The sequence below is a fragment of the Dendrobates tinctorius genome, unplaced genomic scaffold (genome assembly GCF_039654945.1).
Source record: "Dendrobates tinctorius isolate UK_male_01 unplaced genomic scaffold, ASM3965494v1 ptg000162l, whole genome shotgun sequence".
In the NCBI taxonomy this organism is placed as follows: domain Eukaryota; kingdom Metazoa; phylum Chordata; class Amphibia; order Anura; family Dendrobatidae; genus Dendrobates; species Dendrobates tinctorius.
The window spans coordinates 26299863-26320885 of record NW_027361829.1 but is presented as its reverse complement, the minus strand read 5'-3'; the positions used below and the strand labels follow the sequence as shown (position 1 = coordinate 26320885).

The 21023-nt window shown below is 48.6% G+C and overlaps 1 protein-coding gene across 1 annotated transcript in view; it reads left to right on the top strand.

The window, feature by feature from the left end:
- Window positions 1-21023, top strand: part of LOC141052677 (protein Shroom4-like) — a 170668-nt gene that overhangs the window by 127975 nt on the left and 21670 nt on the right. Inside the window, exon 7 of the mRNA XM_073549926.1 lies at window positions 11315-11587. Within this exon, the coding sequence (XP_073406027.1) occupies window positions 11315-11587 (273 nt within the window). The remainder of the gene's footprint in view (window positions 1-11314; window positions 11588-21023) is intronic.

The window sequence follows — 21023 nt, the reverse complement described above, 5'->3', positions numbered from 1 at the left end:
TATGACTCACCCGGTATATAGGAAAGATCTCACCCATTCTCATGCTATGGTGGATCTCCTCATAGTACATTGCTCCCTTTTCTCCCTGGTAAAGCTCATCAGGGGAGTCTCGAGGTATAAGTTTGTGCCTGCATGATCAAATGCCCTCATAGAGGCTGCTCACCTGCCCATCTTTTTTAACACGCACCATGCACGATACTTCCTGCCTTCACAGGCGGCAAAGATTGCCAGCGCTGACAGTTTCCTGTTTGTGAGGCGCGCTGGAATGCAAGAATGCCCACTGCGCATGCGCTGTCAGTATTCTATGTGTGAGGTGCGCTGACTCACAGGTGTGCCCACTGCGCATGCGTGTTTCTCCCATTCATAGAATCCACAAATCCAAAGCACAGATACACAGCTTGCGCATGCGCGCTGAGCCTGTCAGCAGTATCTGGTCATATGTGAATTATGTCCGCGGTTTAGCACATACCGCTGTAAGAAGAGAGAGCATTGCATCTATAAATCTATGCCCTATAAACCAATAGTAAAAGGTGTTTTACAGGCTCATGTTAAAGACCACCTTTTATATTAACCTAAAATAGCAAAAGAATACTACTTATGAAGAGTATTTTATTTGCTATTTTATAAAATATCCCCTCCTCCTTTTTCTTGAATAAATGAGAAATCTGAAATCCTGGGAATTCTGGCGTTCGTTTTATATAGGGTCAATACTGCATATGGTCTGATGTGACCCTGAATAGTTTATCTGTTTATGCCTCCCTAGAAGGGGTTAATATTGGCGTAACGTGACTTTTGATGAGTTAATATAAAAGGTGACCTTTAACATGAGCCTGTAAAACACCTTTTACTATTGGTTTATAGGGCATAGATTTATAGATGCGACGCTCTCTCTTCTTACAGAGGTATGTTCTAAAACGCGGACATAATTTACATATGATCCCAGCAAAGAGCAAACAGATGAACGGCAAACTAGGGCACACAAATCACCACATTAACAGACGGAGCTATTTATCTGAAGTATTGCGGTATATATTTCAGTCAAAAAACGGAGGTGCTTGCATGAAAAAACATGAATATTTCAATGTGAAATGAAAAAAGAAGAGGAATACTAGGGGAGGGAGGTGTCCGGCACCTCCCTCCCCTAGCATTCCTCTAACGTCCTGCATGTCCACATATCCATTGATCGAATTCATGTGAAATAAAGACGCTCAGTTTTTCAGCTATATTGGTGAGTGCTGCATACTTCTTTTTTCATTTCACATTGGAATAATTCACATATGACCAGATACTGCTGACAGGCTCAGCACGCATGTGCAAGCTGTGTATCTGTGATTTGGATTTGGATTTGTGGATTCTATAAATGGGAGAAACGCGCATGCGCAGTGGGCACACCTGTGAGTCAGCGCGCCTCACACATAGAATAATGATAGCGCATGTGCAGTGGGCATTCTTGCGTTGCAGCACACCTCACAAACAGGAAACGGTCAGCGCTGGAAATCTATGCCGCCTGTGAAGGCAGGAAGTATCGTGCATGGCGCGTGCTATAAAAGATGGGCAGGTGAGCAGCCTCTATGAGGGCATTTGAGCATGCAGGCACGAACTTATACCTCGAGACTCCCCTGATGAGCTTTACCAGGGAGAAAAGGGAGCAATGTGCTATGAGGAGATCCACCATAGCATAAGAATGGGTGAGATCTTTCCTATATATATGCTGATTTTTGTACATGCAAACATTGAAAAGGGGATATAGTATATTGACTGCTGGTAGTCTCTGTTTATTAAGAGACACTTCTTGAGACTTGAAACCCCTGTTTGCATTGGTGTGCCGCCCATGATATGTGCTTTTGCAAACTTGGAGAAAGGGGTACACGAGATGGTTAATCTGTGTAGTCTCCTGAGATGAGATACATTCATTAGGTGTTAAACCCCAGTTTGCTTCTGTTGCACCGCTCATTTTGGATCAATTGGATCCATTGTGCTGCTATATGGTCTATGAAATGTATATATGTTTACACCATAAAGGGTTATGTGCAATATACAAAAAAAATCTTTTTTCAAATGTGGAGGTAAACTCCTTTCTGAATCATAGACCTATACAGTATTCACCAGGGATATCTTTCCCATATGTGTTTGAGTGAAATACTGTAGGAGACACCAGTATCTAATTATGACAGCTCTGTTAAGGGAAAACCGGAGAGCACCACTGAGTATTGTCATTTGATACAAGAAATTTGTTTCTAGGGAAGTATGGTGTTCTTGTTACTTCTATAGGCCTGATAGACACCTATAGCTTCCTTCTGTGACTGTTTTGCACAAGGAAAACTCTATATCTTCTTGTTTAACAGGGTCATTTGAATAATATATTTAGGAACAATCTGGTGTCTTTTCTGTTATCGCATAGGTTGGCTATACATGCGATTTTTGTTTGTTTCTTGTTCGTCTTTTGTCCCACGTGCATTTTTATTATGAAGAAGTCTAACTTTTTAAATTTATTGGAATAAAGTTGATTAGTTTTATTTCATTTTCCGTCTATATTTCTACTTTACTGGCTTGCTGCTATTCAGATAATCCTTGTGGCTGGTACATCACTCGCTATTGTGTGTGTTTTAAAATAAAGTCTATTCTCTATTACATCTGCTTGGACTTTGGTACATTATCCTGACAGGCGTGCAGCACAGTCTGATACCCCATTCTCTTCACCTAGCAAAGGATCAGCACATCGGGGCTTGCAGCAGCAGCCGCCAATGCTAAGTGCAGTGGTTGTGTCTCACACACCCATAATAGGTGAGTGAATTTGTATTATCTCTCACGAATATTCCCTTTATGTCGGATAAGACCCTATGTGCGCTCTTTATTCCTTCTAGCTACCTTGGGACACAAGTGCTGGGACAATACATAATGGGGCACAAGTGCTGGGAAACTGCATGCTGGGACATTACATGCTGGGACACTACATGATGGGACACTACATGATAGGACACAAGTGCTGGGCACTACATGTTGGGATAGAAGTGCTGGGACACTACATGCTGGGACATTACATACTTGGACACTACATGCTGGAACACTACATGATGGGAAAATATAGGCTAGGACACTACATACTGGGACACTACTTGCTTGGATACTACATACCGAGTCACAAGTGGTGGGACACTAAATGCTGGGGCACTACATGCTGGGACACTACATGATGGGACAGAAAGAAAAAAAAAAGTTGAGCTTGATTTAAGTTGGTATACATGCAGCACATAAACACATGTTTACTTTGGCCAGAAACCATACAAAACCTACAAGAAGCAAAATAAACACTGGGACCCTACATTCTGGGACACTATGTGGTTGGACACAAGTGCTGGGACATTACATGATGGGACACTACATGCTGGGACACTATATGCTGGGGCACAAGTGCTTGGACACTAAATGATGGGATAGAACTGCTGGGACACTACATGATGGGACACAAGTGGTTGGACACTACATGCTGGGACACTACATAATGGTTAGACACTACATGCTGGGATAGAATTGCTGGGACACTACATGCTGGACACTACATGCGGGGACACGAGTGCTGGGACACTATTTAATGGGACACTACATTCTGGGGCACAAGTGCTGGGACGAGACACTACATGCTGGGACACAAGTGCTCGGCAAACCTTCAATCAAGAATTCAGGTTTTCATTTACTTTAATTGCCACAGTTATATTAAATCAGATCCCAGCCATGGAGCCTTTATAAACATTTGTGAAAGAATGAGCCAGTAAAGATCTCCGAGTTAAATCCTAATGATGGGGTGCTACCGTTGCAACAAGTCAGTTTAGGACATGTCTTCCCTCTGACATATTCCGATTGTGAGTGGTGCCGTTCAGGAACAACAAAAGAAGATTCAGCTTGCCTGATATGGCCTATATGGTATGCTTCAAGGAGTATGCTGTGATATCTAAAGTACTTGCACAGGACTGAAATGACAGCCTGTGTATTATATTGTCCATATAGATATACCAAGAACAAAGCACCTTGCCATGGGACACCACTAAATAATGAAAGCATGCTGCCAAAGGAATCCTAGATGAGGCTATACACATAAGTCACATGCCGCTTCCCAGTGATTCAATACAGGCTAGAAGCCCATGATGGTACTTACGAGTGGTACTCGTACAATGGTTGTGGTGTCTGAGCCGCGTTCCTCCATCCCAACGCTTGTTTTGTCCACAGTTTTCTCCTTCGTCTCATTGGGGGACACAGAGACTGTGGGTGTGTGCTACTGCCGTCTGGAGGCTGACACTAGGCATACAAAAAACAAGTTAGCTCCTCCTCCACCGCATACACCCTCGCCCCGGTAGCGGGCGGAAACCAGTTTTTTGCTTAGTGTCTTTGGAGGATAGGGGCGACGGATCCTATAGAAAGGGTCCGATCTCCCCAAACCAGCAACGGGCGAGCACGCGTTGAGCATCGCTCCGCGTATCCTTTCCCGCACCGAGGGACACCTCTGGGACTTTTCCCCAGACATCTATTTTTCGTGTTTATTATTTTATGAAGAAGAGACAGGGGCAACGGATCCTATAGAAAGGATCCGATTTCCCCAAACCAGCAACGGGCGACTACGTGCGAGAGTCCCTCCACGTCTCCTCTCCCGCGACGTTGGTCACTATGCCAGACTTAGCCCTGTCCACCCCTAGGTATCGAAACCATGGGCTTGCACAGCGGCACAAGACTAGTCTCTGCGCCCCCACTGCTCCACCAACGCATGACGGCGGTGCTGCACGGCGGCGGACGGTCCCTCTCCTCGCCCCTACAGGGCAGACGGAGTCAGGGTGCCTGCACCGTCCAAAAATGGATTACCTCATAGCCCCTGCTGAGGGCAGGTATGGATGGCTGGGGAGAGCCCCTGGGACGTTTCAGGTTAGCGTGGCAGGTTCTTGGATTCCTCTCCCTGCTCCCTCCTCCTCCTCCTCCTCACCTCCCTCCCTATACCTACACGTGGGCCGCGGGAAGATTCCCCAGCGGTGGTGGAGGAGAGCGCTTCATGAGGGTGCCGGCGGGATCGCCGGGATAGCGGGGCCGCCAGGGCGCCTCCCGCGGTGGGGCATCGTTAATTTAGCCCGCGGCTCCGGCCTGGGGCCGCGGGCGGAAGTCCCGTCTTCAGCGCGACGTCGCATCTGACGTCACTTCCGGCGCCGCCCCCTCCTGGCCGGGGCGGGCTCCAGATAAGATGGAGGCCCCGCCGGTAGTCCGGGGTAGGCTGTAAGAAGCTTACCGCAGCCGCAGAGCACCGTCAGCGCTAGCGGGAGTGCGGATGGAGCGGGAAAGAGGACTGCAGGACCGGGTAAGTGTGACCCCGTCCTGAGGCCACGCTAGGCCTTACAGGTGCCCGCCTCTCCTCCTCATTCACCCTCCTCAGAAGGTAGAATAAAAAAAAAAGAAAAAAAAAAGGGAGAGCCTGTTCCAGCAGTATGTCTGGAAAAGGAAAAGCGCACACATCCTTCTATGCCGCATGCGTTTCCTGTGGGGTTAGGTTCCCACGAGCGCAGACCAGTAAATTATGTGAAACCTGTGACAACGAACGCGCCCAGGAGCCCTCCCCTGCGACAGAGCCCAGAGGTCTGGAACCCCCTGAATGGGCGGTATCACTCTCACGATCTATGGTTTCACTAACTAAGGCAATTGAGACCCTTCAGGCCCCAGATAGGGGTAGAGATGACGGCTCCCCTGGTTGGGAGGGTTCTGCCTCCTCACATGAGCCGCCGGCCTGCAGGGGCCGCACTCTCTCTAGACAGGCACATAGGAAGAGAACCCATACTGTGTCGCCAGGCCCCTCCGGTGCTTCAGCATCTGCGAGTGTGGCATCACGCTCGCCATCACCCTTTTCAGGGAGCGAGCAAGGTTCAGTAGAGGACGTGGAGGAGTCCTTGGACCTGGACACCCCTGGGTGTCGGGAGACGGTAGACAGTCTCATTGAAGCGTAAACCAGACCCTGGGTATTGATGATGAGGTCACCCTAACCGCAGGCCATAAGGTGTCTTTTAAAAAGGCCCGGAAGCCGCGTAGTGTTCAGCACTCATCCGGAGTTCGAGGATATAGTGCAGCGGCACCGGGAACGGCCAGACAAGCGGTTTTCGGGACAACGGACGCTAGAATCAAGATATCCATTTGCGCCAGAGCTCTGTAAAAAATGGGCAGAGTCTCCGGTGGTGGATCCCCCGGTATCCCGCCTGGCCTCAAGGTCCCTATTGTCAGTGCCTAGTGGTTCCGCCATCAAAGACCCCACGGATCGGCTCATAGAGGGATTAGCGTGCTCGGTGTATGAAGCATCGGGATCGGCACTCTTCCCTTCCTTTTCGGCAACATGGGTAGCCAAAGCCATGATGTCCTGGTCAGATACTTTGAATGGGATCCTGCAGGATAGAGAGTTGCCAACAGAGGTGGCCGAGATAGCAAGTCAGATCGCGATGGCAGGTGACTATTTAATTAACGCATCCTTGGATGCAGCTAATAGCGCAGCACTTGCAGCAGCAAACGCAATCGCCATTAGAAGAGCCTTATGGTTAAGGCTATGGCGGGCTGATTCGGTTTCTAAAAAATCCCTGACTTCCCTACCCTTTCAGGGGAACCGACTATTTGGGGAAGAATTGGACAAACTTATTTCGGACGCAACAGGGGGAAAAAGCAGTTTTCTCCCACAACAGAAGACAAGGACGCCGTTTCGTCAACCTCAGGCGCGTTTTCGGGCATTTCGCGCCCCCCCGGGTGGACGGCAACAGCCAGTGCCTCCACGCCCGCGCGCTATAATCAGGACAAGGAGCGTCAGGTCACCTACAGGACCAACCCGCTGGGCAGGATGCGGGGACGCCCGCCCAGGGCAAGGGGGACCAGGTCCCAGAGGCCCTCTACAAAATGACTCGAGACGTGCGGTACCCGAGGACAGCAGGATTGGCGGACGCCTGCGCCGGTTCTGTCACATATGGGTCGCGGTGGCACGCGACGCATGGGTGACAGAGTTGATATCCTCCGGGTACAAGATAGAGTTTATAAAACTTCCGCAGATGCGATTTTTTCCTTCCCGGCTTCCCAAAACAAGGTCTCGGGCAGAGGCATTGCGGGGGGCCATCGAGGTACTGCAGCACAAAGGGGTCATTGTCCCGGTACCGAAGGACGAAAGAACCCAAGGTTTTTATTCCAACCTGTTCGCGGTACCCAAGAAGGATGGAGCAGTAAGGCCGGTTCTGGACCTAAAGCTCCTGAACAGGTTCGTCAGGGTCAGGCATTTCCGCATGGAATCCCTCCGGTCGGTTATATCCTCCATGGAGAGGGGAGAATACCTGGCCTCGATCGACGTTCAGGATGCATATTTACACATCCCTATTTTTCCCCCGCATCAGAGATATCTACGGTTTGCGATCGAGGGGCGGCACTTCCAGTTTATGGCCCTGCCTTTCGGTTTGGCCACGGCCCCCAGAGTATTCACGAAGGTGATGGCGGTCGTCATGGCCATTCTACATTCTCGGGGCATAGTGGTTTTACCATACTTGGACGACCTCCTGGTAAAGGGTCCGTCCCTTCCAGCGTGCAAGGAGAATGTCAGAATCACATTGGATACCCTGTCGCGCCTAGGATGGGTGGTCAACAGGAAGAAGTCATGCCTCACACCGGCTCAGAGGATTGTATTCCTAGGGATGATATTCGATACCTCCCAGGGATTGGTAATTCTCCCTCAAGACAAGGCTCGGGCACTCCGACAGGGAGCTCGAAGACTCCAACAGCCAGGCCCCCATACTATCCGATTCGGGATGAGGGTCCTGGGCAGGATGGTGGCAGCGATGGAAGCAATCCCGTTTGCTCAGTTTCATCTCCGTCCCCTGCAGCATGCCCTGTTAGCAGCTTGGGACAGGAGCCCGTTCTCGCTCGATCACCCGTGCAGGTTGTCCGCTCAGGTCCGACGGACTCTTCAATGGTGGACACGCGATCTATCGCTTCGGCAGGGGAAGCCCTTTCCTCCGGATCATTGGTTAGTGATCACGACCGATGCGAGTCTCTCCGGTTGGGGGGCAATCTTCCGTCACCACACGGCGCAGGGGCAGTGGTCGCCTCGGTAAACTCGTCTCCCTATCAATCTGTTGGAGATTCGGGCAGTGCGGTTGGCCTTGCAGCAGTTTCAACACATGCTAGCGGGATACCCAATTCGGATTCAGTCGGACAACGCCACAGCAGTAGCGTACGTGAATCACCAGGGAGGCACACGCAGCAAGGCAACCATGCGCGAGATTGGACATATGCTCTACTGGGCCGAGAGGAGCCACTCGATGATCTCAGCGGTTCACATTCCAGGCGTCGAGAATTGGGCAGCAGATTTCCTAAGCCGCCAGGACATCACGGCCGGAGAGTGGTCACTGCACCCCGAGGTGTTCCAGCAGATTTGCCAGCGCTGGGGAACACCAGACGTGGACCTGATGGCCTCCAGGAAGAACGCCAAGGTGGGCGTATTCGTCGCCCGGTCTCAGGACCCGCGAGCAATCGCAGCGGATGCTTTGGTGCTACCCTGGAACCAATTTCGGCTCCCATACTTGTTTCCGCCGCTGCCACTTCTTCCGAGGGTCATCAGAAAGATCAAAACGGAGGGGGTTCCGGCAATTCTGCTGGCTCCAGACTGGCCCCGACGGGCATGGTACGCGGATCTGGTACAACTCATCGCAGACGTGCCATGGCGGCTACCGTAACGACCAGATTTACTGTCCCAGGGACCGATCTGCCACCCGAACTTAGGGGCCCTGCGTTTGACGGCATGGCCATTGAATCTTGGGTGCTGACCCAGGCGGGTTTTGGGCACGAGGTAGTCGCGACAATGGTAAACGCTCGGAAGCCGGCCTCGGCAAGGATCTACCATAACACTTGGAAGGTTTTCTTCCAGTGGTGTCGGGAACACGGGGTTCCGCCATTGTCCTTCTCGGTGCCCAACATCCTGGCTTTCCTTCAGTCCGGACTAGATGCAGGTTTGGCGTCAAGTTCCCTTAGGAGACAGATATCGGCCCTGTCGGTCCTGTTTCAGCGAAAGATCGCTACCAATTTGCAGGTCAGAACGTTCCTGCAGGGGGTCGTTCATTTAGTGCCCCCCTTCAGAGCGCCATTAGAGGCCTGGGACCTTAATCTGGTCCTGACTGTCCTGCAGGAGGCCCCGTTTGAGCCATTACAGGAGATTTCATTGGCATATCTCTCCAGGAAGGTAGTGTTCCTGGTAGCCATAACGTCCATTAGGCGGGTATCAGAACTGGGAGCGTTATCTTGTAGAGCCCCTTTCCTGACCTTTTTTAAGGACAAGGTAGTCCTTAGACCTCCGCCGCCTTTTTTACCAAAGGTAGTATCCTCGTTCCATATTAATGAAGACATTGTGCTGCCTTCTTTCTGTCCAGCGCCAGTGCACAGAGTGGAAAAAGCTCTCCACACGTTGGATCTGGTAAGAGCTCTCAGAAGGTACGTGTCGAGGACAGCACCGTTTCGCCAGACGGACTCACTGTTTGTGATCCCCGAAGGGCGCAGGAGGGGCCTCGCAGCCTCACGGTCAACCATAGCCAGATGGATTCGCCTAACCATTCAGGAGGCTTACCGTATTAGAGGCACGCCAATTCCAGCAGGGATTGGAGCACACTCTACTCGGGCAGTGGGCGCCTCTTGGGCGCTTCGGCACCAGGCTTCGGCAGAACAGGTATGCAAGGCAGCAACCTGGTCCAGTCTGCACACTTTTTGTAAACATTACAGGGTGCATACTCAGGCTTCGTCAGATGCGAGCCTGGGCAGGAAAATTCTCCAAGCAGCAGTGGCACACCTTTAGACAGGAAAGCATGCGGCTTGGATTGGTGAGTGTTATCCCACCCAGGGACTGCTTTAGGACGTCCCACAGTCTCTGTGTCCCCCAATGAGACGAAGGAGAAACATGGATTTTTGTGAGTACTCACCGTAAAATCCTTTTCTCCGAGACGCTCATTGGGGGACACAGCACCCACCCTGATAGCCGGTTGGCTCATGTTTATTATTTAATATGATTTTTGTTTAACACAGGGTGATCCTTTTTCAGACATATGATTTGTGGCATTAAGGCTGTTTTTTGTATGTTCTCCTACTGCTTTTGCACTAAACTGGTTTCCGCCCGCTACCGGGGCGAGGGTGTATGCGGTGGAGGAGGAGCTAACTTGTTTTTTGTATGCCTAGTGTCAGCCTCCAGACGGCAGTAGCACACACCCACAGTCTCTGTGTCCCCCAATGAGCGTCTCGGAGAAAAGGATTTTACGGTGAGTACTCACAAAAATCCATGTTTTCAGGGGATCGGAAGAGACGGGATATAATATAATACCAGGCTGCCTTTTCAGTCCTATTGAAGCATAAGTGCTTTAGATATCACACCTTGAGGCATTCCATATAGGCCATATCAGGCAAACTGAATCTTCTTTTTTCCACACGCAATGATGGGATATTTTACATCTATTACTGAAAGTCGCTATACATAACTGCTAGCAATGTGTGTGTAATGGTGTCCTTAGCCACTAGTGTCCCTCACATTGGAGGCATTGTACATGTGTACATGTTTGAAAAACTAGAAGATATTTTGCTCAGTTTTTAAATTGTGTGTTTCATTCCAGCAATTTTATATATTTGCGAGTAGAGTCAGACACAGCATTTGGCCATGGAACTGTATCTGTGTAATCCCAGGCAGAGGGCAGCACGGTGGCTCAGTGGTTAGCGCTGCAGCCTTGGGTTCGAATCCCACCAAGGACAACATCTGCAAGGAGATTGTATGTTCTCCCCATGTTTCTGTGGGTTTCCTCCAGGTACTCCGGTTTCCTCCCACATTCCAAAGACATACTGATAGGGAATTTAGATTGTGAGCCCCATCGGGGACAGTGATGAAAATGTGTGCAAACTGTAAAGCGCTGCGGAATATGTTAGCGCTATATAAAAATAAAGATTATTATTATTATATTCACAACATTTGGCCAAGGCACTGTGTCTGTGTAATCCCAGGTAGTTCAAAGCATTTGGCCAAGTTACTGTGTATATAATTCCATGCAGTCCTTGCAGGTGTCAGATACATTATTGGGAAATTGGATTACCTATTGTTAATGGTTATACGACTGAGTGAATACCATATGGTCTTTAAAAATAAACAAATCAATTTACATGCATTTTCCTATAGTCTTTTTTGACAGCTAAGAGATTTGTCAAAGTCTACCCTGAAAATCTCAACATAAAAGCAATCTAAAAACATTTATCTACTAGTTTCTTACTGGTTTTTTTTTTGTTTTGTTTTTTTAAACAGCTACAACTAATAGAAAGCATTAGCAGGAAACTTTCTGTCCTCCACGAAGCTCAGCAAGGACTGCAAGAAGACATCAACGCAAATGCATCTCTTGGCCATGAACTGAAGAATCTGTTAAAAAATATTTGCAAACCTAACGAGTATGATAAGTTTCGAATTTTTATTGGGGACCTAGACAAGGTGGTCAGCTTACTTTTGTCCCTGTCTGGACGGCTGAGAAGAGTGGAGAGCGCCTTGAATTGTGAAGACCCAATGCTATCAATGGAAGCAAAGGTACCAGCACTTTTTATAAAACATTTTCTTATATTAATGTTTTTGACACTGTATTAGCATTTCTGGGATAACTTGAAAAATGTCTAACGCTGATTGCATAAAAACCATTGAATACATAACAATTTTTTTTGTAAACATCCAAGTGCAGCCCGATGTTTCACAATCACCCACAGACTTGTATAGGTACGCATGACCCGCGCTCCAGAGCTATTCGCAGCATGCTGCCATTCTTTTCTCATGTCGAATCAGTCTGTAGAGAATAATTGCAGATCTGCATTGCCCCATAGTATAACACTGGACCGACTGCTGCCTAATAAATTTGTTGGGAGTCTTACTCTCCCAGGATCAGCTGAAGACTATGACACAAACTTAGCTGTGTATGGGCTGAATACAGCAGTCCCATCCATTGCAGTACATTCACTTTAATGGGAGACAAAGCACAGACCTCTCATATGGCTGATTCATGAGTGTGTTGGACCCCATCGATCTCATACTGATCACCTATCAGGTGGAAAGGTCCTGAATGATTAGACCAGGAGAACATCTTTAGGTGGGCTCTCCCTTTTTCAGGAATGCTATGCATGTGGATGGTGACTTGGTTTGGGCACACTTCAGTGCTCAGAATAGAGCCATTTGGCTTTGGAAGCATGGAATTGCTTTTTGAAGCGAAGCCAATTTGCTTTTTCAGCAACTTTGAGATACTAGTTCCTCTCATTTTTAAATTTACAGACGACAGATCTAACTAGGGGCTTGTTTTTTCCCGGATGACATGAAGTTTTTAATGGTGCCATTTGGGGGTATATAACAATTTTTTATTTGCTTTTTTTCCAATTTTTGTGGGTCAGAGTGAGCAAATAACGCTGTTCATCGTTCAGTAAATGTCATGACGATTTTGTCAGATCTGTTCAATTACAGTAACACCATTGATAACATAGTACTTTTATAATTTGCAATTTGTCCACTTCAAAAACACTAATTTACAAAAATGTAATTGTTTTGCATCGCCATATTCTGAGAGCTATATATTTTTTTTTATTTTTCCACTGCAAAAGCTGAGTTGAGTGGGGGCTTGTTTACTGTGGGATGTGTTGTGAAGGACAGCAAGACACTAGTCTTACTACTATGATAAGACAACACGGGGAATGAGACAGCCAGAGGAAAACACACAAACAAATGGAACTCCACAGTTATCAAAAGGAGCGCAACAGCTTTAGCAGGAACACCTTCTTCAGATAAGTAAGGCACAGGATAGAAACTCTATAGCTGGCATGGGAGGAAGCAAGGAGAGGGTTTTAAATAATGAAAAGGGAGTAGTCCCAATAAGCCGAAGCTGACACAGTGTTATGCTTGCACCCTGACAGGTTGGCGCGAGCGTGGAGGGTGTGGCCCCACTGTGCCACAAACCAGACTACAGTGGAAGGGGCGTGACTAAGCAGCTACCTTGGTGTCCACTGGAGCCTCTCATGGTGTGGTCAGGCTGCCAGGTACCACTCCAGGGTGTTGTCTGGCTGTGGCTGATGATCCCACTGGGGGATGGAACGCTAGGACAGGAGTGGGCAACGGGCTCGACTGGCAGACAGGCAGGCACGGCTGAGACACTGGCAAGCGGGCACGGCTGAGCCACTGGCAGGTGGGCATGGCTGAGCCACTGGCAGGTGGGCACGGCTGAGCCACTGGCAGGTGGGTACGGCTAGCACTCTGACAGGACAGGTACTGACTCGGTAGGTACAGGAACACAGGCAGGTATATGGAAACAGGTAGGGGCCTGTTTAGACTGGAGGGTATATGGGAACAGGTAGGGACATGTTCAGACTGGAGGGTATATGGGGACAGGTAAGGACCTGTTCAGACCGGAGGAGCTGGAACTGATTCAGGAAGGACAGGTACACAGACTTGTATGAATAGTGTGTGGGAAAAGGTAGGAGCCAGTTCAGACAGGAGGGACAGGAACTGTTAGGAAACAGTTCAGACAGGAGGGATAGGGATAGAGACCCGCAGGATGCGGAACGGAAGCAGAGCAGGATCGCAGGATTGCGTAGCAAGGGCAGGACCGCAGGATTGTTAAGCAAAAGCAGGACCGCAGGATTGCGGAGCAAGAGCAGGACCGCAGGATTGCGGAGCAAGAGCAGGACTGCAGAATTGCGGAGCAAAAGCAGGACCGCAGGATTGCGGAGCAAGAGCAGGACCGCAGGATTGCGGAGCAAGAGCAGGACCGCAGGATTGCGGAGCAAGAGCAGGACCGCAGGATTGCTGGACAAGAGCAGAACCTCAGGATTGCAGAGCAAGAGCAAAGCAGAACCGCAAGGTGCGGAGCGAAAGCATAGCAGAACCGCAAGGTGCAGAGCGAGAGCAAGGCAGATGGAGTAAACACAAGGATACACACAGCAGGGCAAGGAAGCCACTGACAAGGATACAAACAGTTATAGGTTAGAACTGAGTTCAGACAAGGTTAGGTACAGGAACAGGGACAGGATCTAGGAAACAAGACTGAGTATGAAGCCCTCAGGAAGGCAGGAAACAAGACACTCAAAGCACAGAAACAGGTCTGGGTTTGCAGCCCCCAGAAAAGGCAGAAACAGGACAGGACCTGGCAACTCAGCAGTAAGGCACTGACTGAGAGAAAACGTTGCTCAGGCATCCTCCTATGGGTGGGGATGCCTTAAGTACCTGAGGCCTCTTGGCAAATAGTTGGGGACACCTTAGGAAGGTGCACTCTGTCTCTATAAGAGTCAGGAAGGGCCGACGCCACCCCCTAAGTGCACAGCCAGGAAGTATGCAGAAAGCCAGAACATGAGGCCCACAGCAAGGAGCCAGCAGGGGACAGAACTCACAGCATAGCCCGGAGTGGTGAGTAAGATGGGAGATGGGACGCCATGCAGTGATGCTGGCAGGGTTGTTACACACAGGAGCTAATGGAAAACTCAGCAGGAATTCTTAACTCCTGCCATACCACAAAAAAATTGAAACCTGTTTGATTCATGAATGGCAGTGCAGATACCAAACATGACATGTGATCATCTAACTGTTGTGATCTTCTAATCCCAAATGGACCATAGTTCCATGCAGGGTGCGTGACATTCACGACAAAACATCCGTGTGCATAACTATTCACCCTTCTGAAGTCAGTACTTTGTAGAGCCTCTTTTGGCAGCAGCTACAGTTGCAAGTCACTTTGATTAAGTCTCTATGAGTTTTTCACATCTGGCCACTAGGATTTTTTCCCATTCCTCAAGGCAAAACTTCTCCAGCTCCTTCAAGATGGTTTCCTCTGGTGAACAGCAATCTTCACGTCTGACCACAGATTCTCAATTGGATTAAGATCTGGGCTTTGACTAGGCCCCTCCAAAACATTTACACATTTCCCCATAACCACTTAGGTGTAGTTTTAGCAGAATGCTTTGGGTCATTATCTTGATGAAAGAGGAAAATCCATTCCAGTCTCAAATCACTGACAGACTGAAACAGGTCTTGCTGAAGACTATCTCTGTATTTTGCATCATCCATCTTTCCTCTTGAATTGGACCATTTTCCCTGTCCCTGCTGCCGAAAAACATCCCCACTGCATAACACTGCCACCACCATGTTTCACTTTAGGGATGGTGTTCTTGGAGTGATGAGCTGTGTTGGTTTGGTGCTAGACATAGCGTTTACCTTGGTGGTCAAAAAGTTCCATTTTGGTCTTATCTGACTAGAGCACCATCCTCCATACATTTGGGGAGTCTCCCACATAACTTTTTCCCACCCAAATGGGCCTTACAATTTGTGTGTGTAAGTAAAGGCTTTTTTCTGCTCACTTTTCCATAAAAGTCACCTCTGTGGATTTGATGGCTTATTCATAGAATCGTAGAGTTGGAAGGGACCTCCTGGGTCATCTGGTCCAACCCCCTGCTCAAAGCAGGATTCGCTAAATCATCCCAGTCAGATGTCTGTCCAGCCTCTGTTTGAAGACATCCATTGAAGGAGAACTTACCACTTCTCGTGGCAGCTTGTTCCACTCATTGATCACTCTAACTGTCAAAAAGTTTTTTCTAATATCTAATCTGTGTCTCCTCCCATTCATTTTCATCCCATTGCTTCTAGTCTTTCCTTGTGCAAATGAGAATAAAGTTGATCCTTCTACAATGTGACAGCCCTTTAGATATTTGTAGACAGCTATTAAGTCTCCTCTCAGTCTTCTCTTTTGCAAACTAAACATTCCCAAATCCTGCAACCTTTCCTCATAAGACAGGGTTTGCAGACCGGTCACCATTCTGGTCGCTCTTTTCTGAACTTGCTCCAGTTTGTTGATGTCTTTTTTAAAATGTGGTGCCCAAAACTGGACACAATATTCCAGATGAGGTCTGACCAAAGAGGAGTAGAGGGAAATAATGACTTCACGTGATCTAGACTGTATGCTTCTGTTAATACATCCTAGAATTGCATTTGCCTTTTTTGCTGCTGCATCACACTGTTGACTCATATTCAGTCTGTGATCTATTAGTATACCCAAGTCTTTTTCACATGTGCTGTTGCTTAGCCCTAGTCCTCCCATTCTGTATATGCTTTTTTCATTTTTATTGCCCAGATGTAGTACTTTGCATTTTTCCCTGTTAAAAACCATTCTGTTAGTTGCTGCCCACTTCTCCAGTTTATTTATATCTTTTTGAATCCTCTCTCTCTCTTCTATAGTATTAGCTATCCCTCCTAGCTTGGTGTCATCAGCAAATTTAATCAGTTTACCCTCAATTCCTTCATCTAAATCGTTGATAAAGATGTTGAACAATACAGGGCCCAGGACAGAGCCCTGTGGTACACCACTTGAGACATTCTTCCAACTGGATGTGCAGCCATTTACGACCACTCTTTGGGTCCGATCACTAAGCCAGTTATGAATCCACCTAACAGTTGCCTTGTCCATTCCATACTTAGTCATTTTTTCAATAAGGATTGTGGTCATATACACTGTAATGAAAGTGGTTGAATCACTGTGCCATGGTCCGAGGAGAGCCTGGAGGGGCGTAACTAAGTGAACACCTGACTCTTCACTAGAGCCCCTGATTGTGTGGTTAGATTTTGCTCCAAATGGACACCAGGTTCTACACCATGACAGACCACGAACATACGGCAGGAAGCTGAAATTGCCCAGCAGTAGAGTACACCTGGTACATGCAGGCACAGCAGGAACAGCAGATGCTGGGTTCAACAGCTACTAAACAGGCAGGCACTGGAAGGTGCAGGCTGGTATATCGATGAGCACGTCAGGTGCAGGCTGGTATACAAGGGAGAATGGCAGGTGTAGGCTAGTACACAGGTGAGCATGACAGGTGCAGGCTGGCACGGCTGGTATACATGTGAGCACGGCAGGTGCAGGCTGGTATACGGGGAGCACACCAGGTGCAAGCTGGATCGGCTGGTATACAGGTGAAAACGGCAGGTGCAGGTAGGTACGGCAAACAAGACTAGTACACAGGCTGGCACAGACAGGTACAAGCAGGTGCTGGAAAACAATTTATAGCAGGGGACCTGAGAAAAATCAAGCATGCAACAAGCAGAGTGCACACGTTCCTCAGGCACTTCCCAACAGGTGGAGATGTTTAAATAATAAGTATCTCCGAGCCATTGACTGGGGGACACTTTAGGACGGCATCCACTGGCCCCTTAAGAGGGCGGGAGTGTGCCTCTAATTACAGTGACCGGGGATCTGCAAGTCATGCAGGAGGAGGTGCGGGACTGGAGCCTCAGCGGTGAATAAGATGGCGTCCCTTCTGGGGGAGGGTGGGGGCATGCAGGGATGCCGACACTACAGTACCCCTTCTTTACACCCCCTCTTCTTCAAGCCTGCAAAAAAATTCTCCAGGAGGAGAGTGGCATGGATTTTCTCCCTGTGCTCCCATGACCTCTCATCAGAACCGATCCTCTTCCAATCAACAAGAAAATACTTTTTTCCTCTTACCCTCTTAGTGACTATATAATATGCTCTACCTCGAAAACATTTTCAGTCCTGACAGAAGCAGTATTGGTACCTGGGTCCTTGAAGAAGGGACTGAAAACAACAAATTTGAGGAGATACACGTGAAATGAATTGGGGATTCGTAAAGAGGCTGGGTATTTGAGCTTGTAAGCTGTTTGAGATCCTTGAACTGACTGATGGTGTCGAAGAACCAATTTATACAAGGGTAGCTTTAGTTGGACATACTTTGATGAAAGTCAAACCTTATCCCCAGGGTGAAAGAGTTGCGGATCCAGGCGTCTTGGAATCCTCCTAGATCTTAGAAAAGCACTTTAAAATTCACTCACCTGATTGTTGTATGAGAATTTGGCCCAAGGCAGGAAGGAGTTCAGCCTAATCACTGTACAAAGCATTGGCAAAATGCCACAGGTAGTTGTTCAGGATCTGGTTAACCCGCTCTACCTGGCTATTGGAATGCAAATAGTAGGCGTAAGAAATCAAGGTGACATTCAGTGGTTTTCACGTAGCCCTCCAGAAGCGGGATGTAAACTGGAAGTCTGTATCCGAGACATTCTGGATAGGTAACCCATGGGGGTGGAAAATATGTTGAATGAACTTCTCTGCAAGCACAGGATCACACAGGAGGCCAGACAGCGGAGTAAAATAAGCCATCTTAGAAAAGTGGTCAACCACTACCCAGATGACGGTACTTCCGGACGATACTAGAAGATGGATGATAAAATCCATCTCGATATACTTTCAGGGAGCAAATGGAACAGGCAAGGGAAGTAACCAGCCAAGCAGAAGCTGTTTCACAATCTTATTCTGGGCATGGGAGGGACAGGCTGAGATGAAATCTGCAATATTCTTGCTCAGTGATGGTCACCAATAGTGCAGCGAAATGAGAAGAGCTGTTTTTTCTGCACAGCATGGCTAGCTAATTTGGTCAAGTGACCCCAGTGAAGCACCCGCTTCCTGTCCGGTTTGGAGTCCAAGGTTTTTCCAGGTGGCATCTGAGACAAGTCCAGAGGATCGACAGTAAATAGGAGGCTTCAATTAGGCTGTGAGGCTCTGGTAAGAAGACAGGAAATACTTGGAAAGCGCATCTGCTTTGAGGAGACCTCCAGTGAGGACGAGTCCGGCACTGGAGGAAGAGGCAGCCACCTCCAAAAATAATTGTTTATTATTGTCGAATTGATGCAGCACTGGAGCTGAGGCAAAAGCATGTTTTAAGGAGACAAATGAGCTTTCAGCCTCCGGAGTACACTCCCTGGGGTTAGCTCCTTTCCAGGTCAGGGCAGAGATTGGAGTGGTCCGAGAGGAGAAATGCAGATTTAACTGGCTATAGTAATTGGTAAATCCAATGAACTGCTGGATTGCCTTAAGTCAGTCAGGACGAGTCTACTTCAGAACAGTGGATACCTTTCTGGGGTCCATCCTTAGTCCTGGCTCAGAGATAATGTACCCAAGGAACAAGAGAGGTTTGCTCAAAGACACATTTATCAAACTTGACGTAAAAACAATTCTTCCTCACTCTCTGCAGCTCCTCCAAGGAATTGAGGGCATTTAAAAGCTCCTCCCTCCGTCTGACCATTTTTTCCCCAAGCACAGCTGCACCCTCCCTTGAGGTGAAACCCGCCCCTACTGTAGAACCTGTAGCCAAGAGAAAAGTCGGCCCAGTTCTCCATGAACCCAAACTCTTGCTTCCTGCACCAATTTCTAAGCCACTTATTTTTCTCCATAAGCTCCCGCTGTCTTTCTAGTGACGCTTGTGACACTGGCAGAATTTCTGAAAACACCACCTTAGAGGTCCTGGCCTTCAGCTTCTCTCATAGTTCCCTGTATTCATTCTTAAGGACTTTCCACCTCCTTCCAGCTTTGCCATTGGTACCGATGTGCACCATGACTGCTGGGTTTTTCCCAGCCCCTTCCAGCAATCAGTCTATCTGATCCGCAATGTGCTGAACTCAAGCACCCGGCAGACAACACACTGTTCGGCATTCACAGACTCGACGGTAGATGACCCTGTCTGTCCTTCTAATTACAGAATCCCCTACCACCAACATCTGTCTGGCCTTTGCTGCACTCCTATGTCCCGTCTTCCTAAAGCAATTGTTTTCCTGGTTGCTAGGAGCAATGTCCTGCTGTAGTGATTCCAGTTCTGGGCTTCTGATTCCTAATATCAGCCAACCAGGCATATGTACTAGATTGTGCCAGATCAGGACTAAGGTCGCTGGCACTTTTCCCCTTACCCCTTCTTGTAACATTCAACCAGCTGCGTACTTCTCTGCCCTGATCTTCCCCACCTCCACCCTCCATATCATTAGCCCAGACAGTGCAAGCTCAGTGAGCTCCAAATTTATCTCAAGGTTTGCAATTCTCTTGAGTGCTGCAAGCTGTCCATTTGGATCCATTGTCTGGGCTTTCAAACATGTGACTCGCTGGCATCGAGTGCCGACAAATTCATGCACACATCTCACAAGACGCACACCGGGTAGCATTGTTCTTGAAGCAAATACTAATGGGGATAAACTGTACAGTGTGGTGTAATGACCACTGTGTCCGCTAGGGGGCACTGTGTGGATGTCCCAAGAGAGAGGATGAGTGGCAGAATCCTGAAGGACTGTTATGTATCTCAAGGTGGATGGCCTTGAGATGGAGACTGATGTGTGTGTTGGTCAGCAGTGATACTGCTGACGTGTTGTGTCAATATGTCAGGGAGAAGTCTCCAGGTAGCTGGGGAGACGGGCGGCCCAGTTACCTACAAACCAAACCAGGGGGTGTGTTTAAGAATGCTAGTGCAAAGTGTGTGTGAATGGTTCAAGGACCTGTGATGAGGTCATAGCCATGTGACCCGGTGGGCGTGGCTACAGGCCATATAAGGTGGCCAGGGTAGGTCACATGTGGTGAATGCAGGGAGGGACCTGGTTGGTCCGTTGTGAAAGGTCCCGCTGGGAGATGTGTCTCCTGGCTAACAGCATGTGGAGTGGCTGTGTGTAATGGCTGCATGTGCCTGATGATTCCCTGGAGGGAATGGATGTTTGCAGCATGGAGAAACAGCCATGAGGAAACCCTGACGTGGGTGAGATAACTATGAGGCTGAAGAGCCTGTGTATGCCAACCTGTGTGACCACAGGGAGGACAGAGAGAAGCTCTGTCAAGGACGCTATGCTGATATGAACTTTATGTTGCTTGCTTTGGTTTATGCTGCATAAATAAACCGCATGGACTATAATGGTTTTATGGAAAACCCGTGCCGGATCTGGTTTTGTGTTACCTTCACGCTAGGCAAGGTGGAAGTCCCGGAGTGGACCCTCTGGACCGCGGCACCAAGGGGCCCCGGACGAGCAACCAGGTGGAACCGACCCCTATACAGGGACCGTTAGGAGCAGGTCCGGGGATTCGAATGCCACGGCAGCCGGAACCAAGAGGGGCGGCTCGGAGCGTGCTGAGGAGCTAGGCCCGGGTAGGCGAACTGGAGTAGGACTGCAGGAACGAACCACGGGC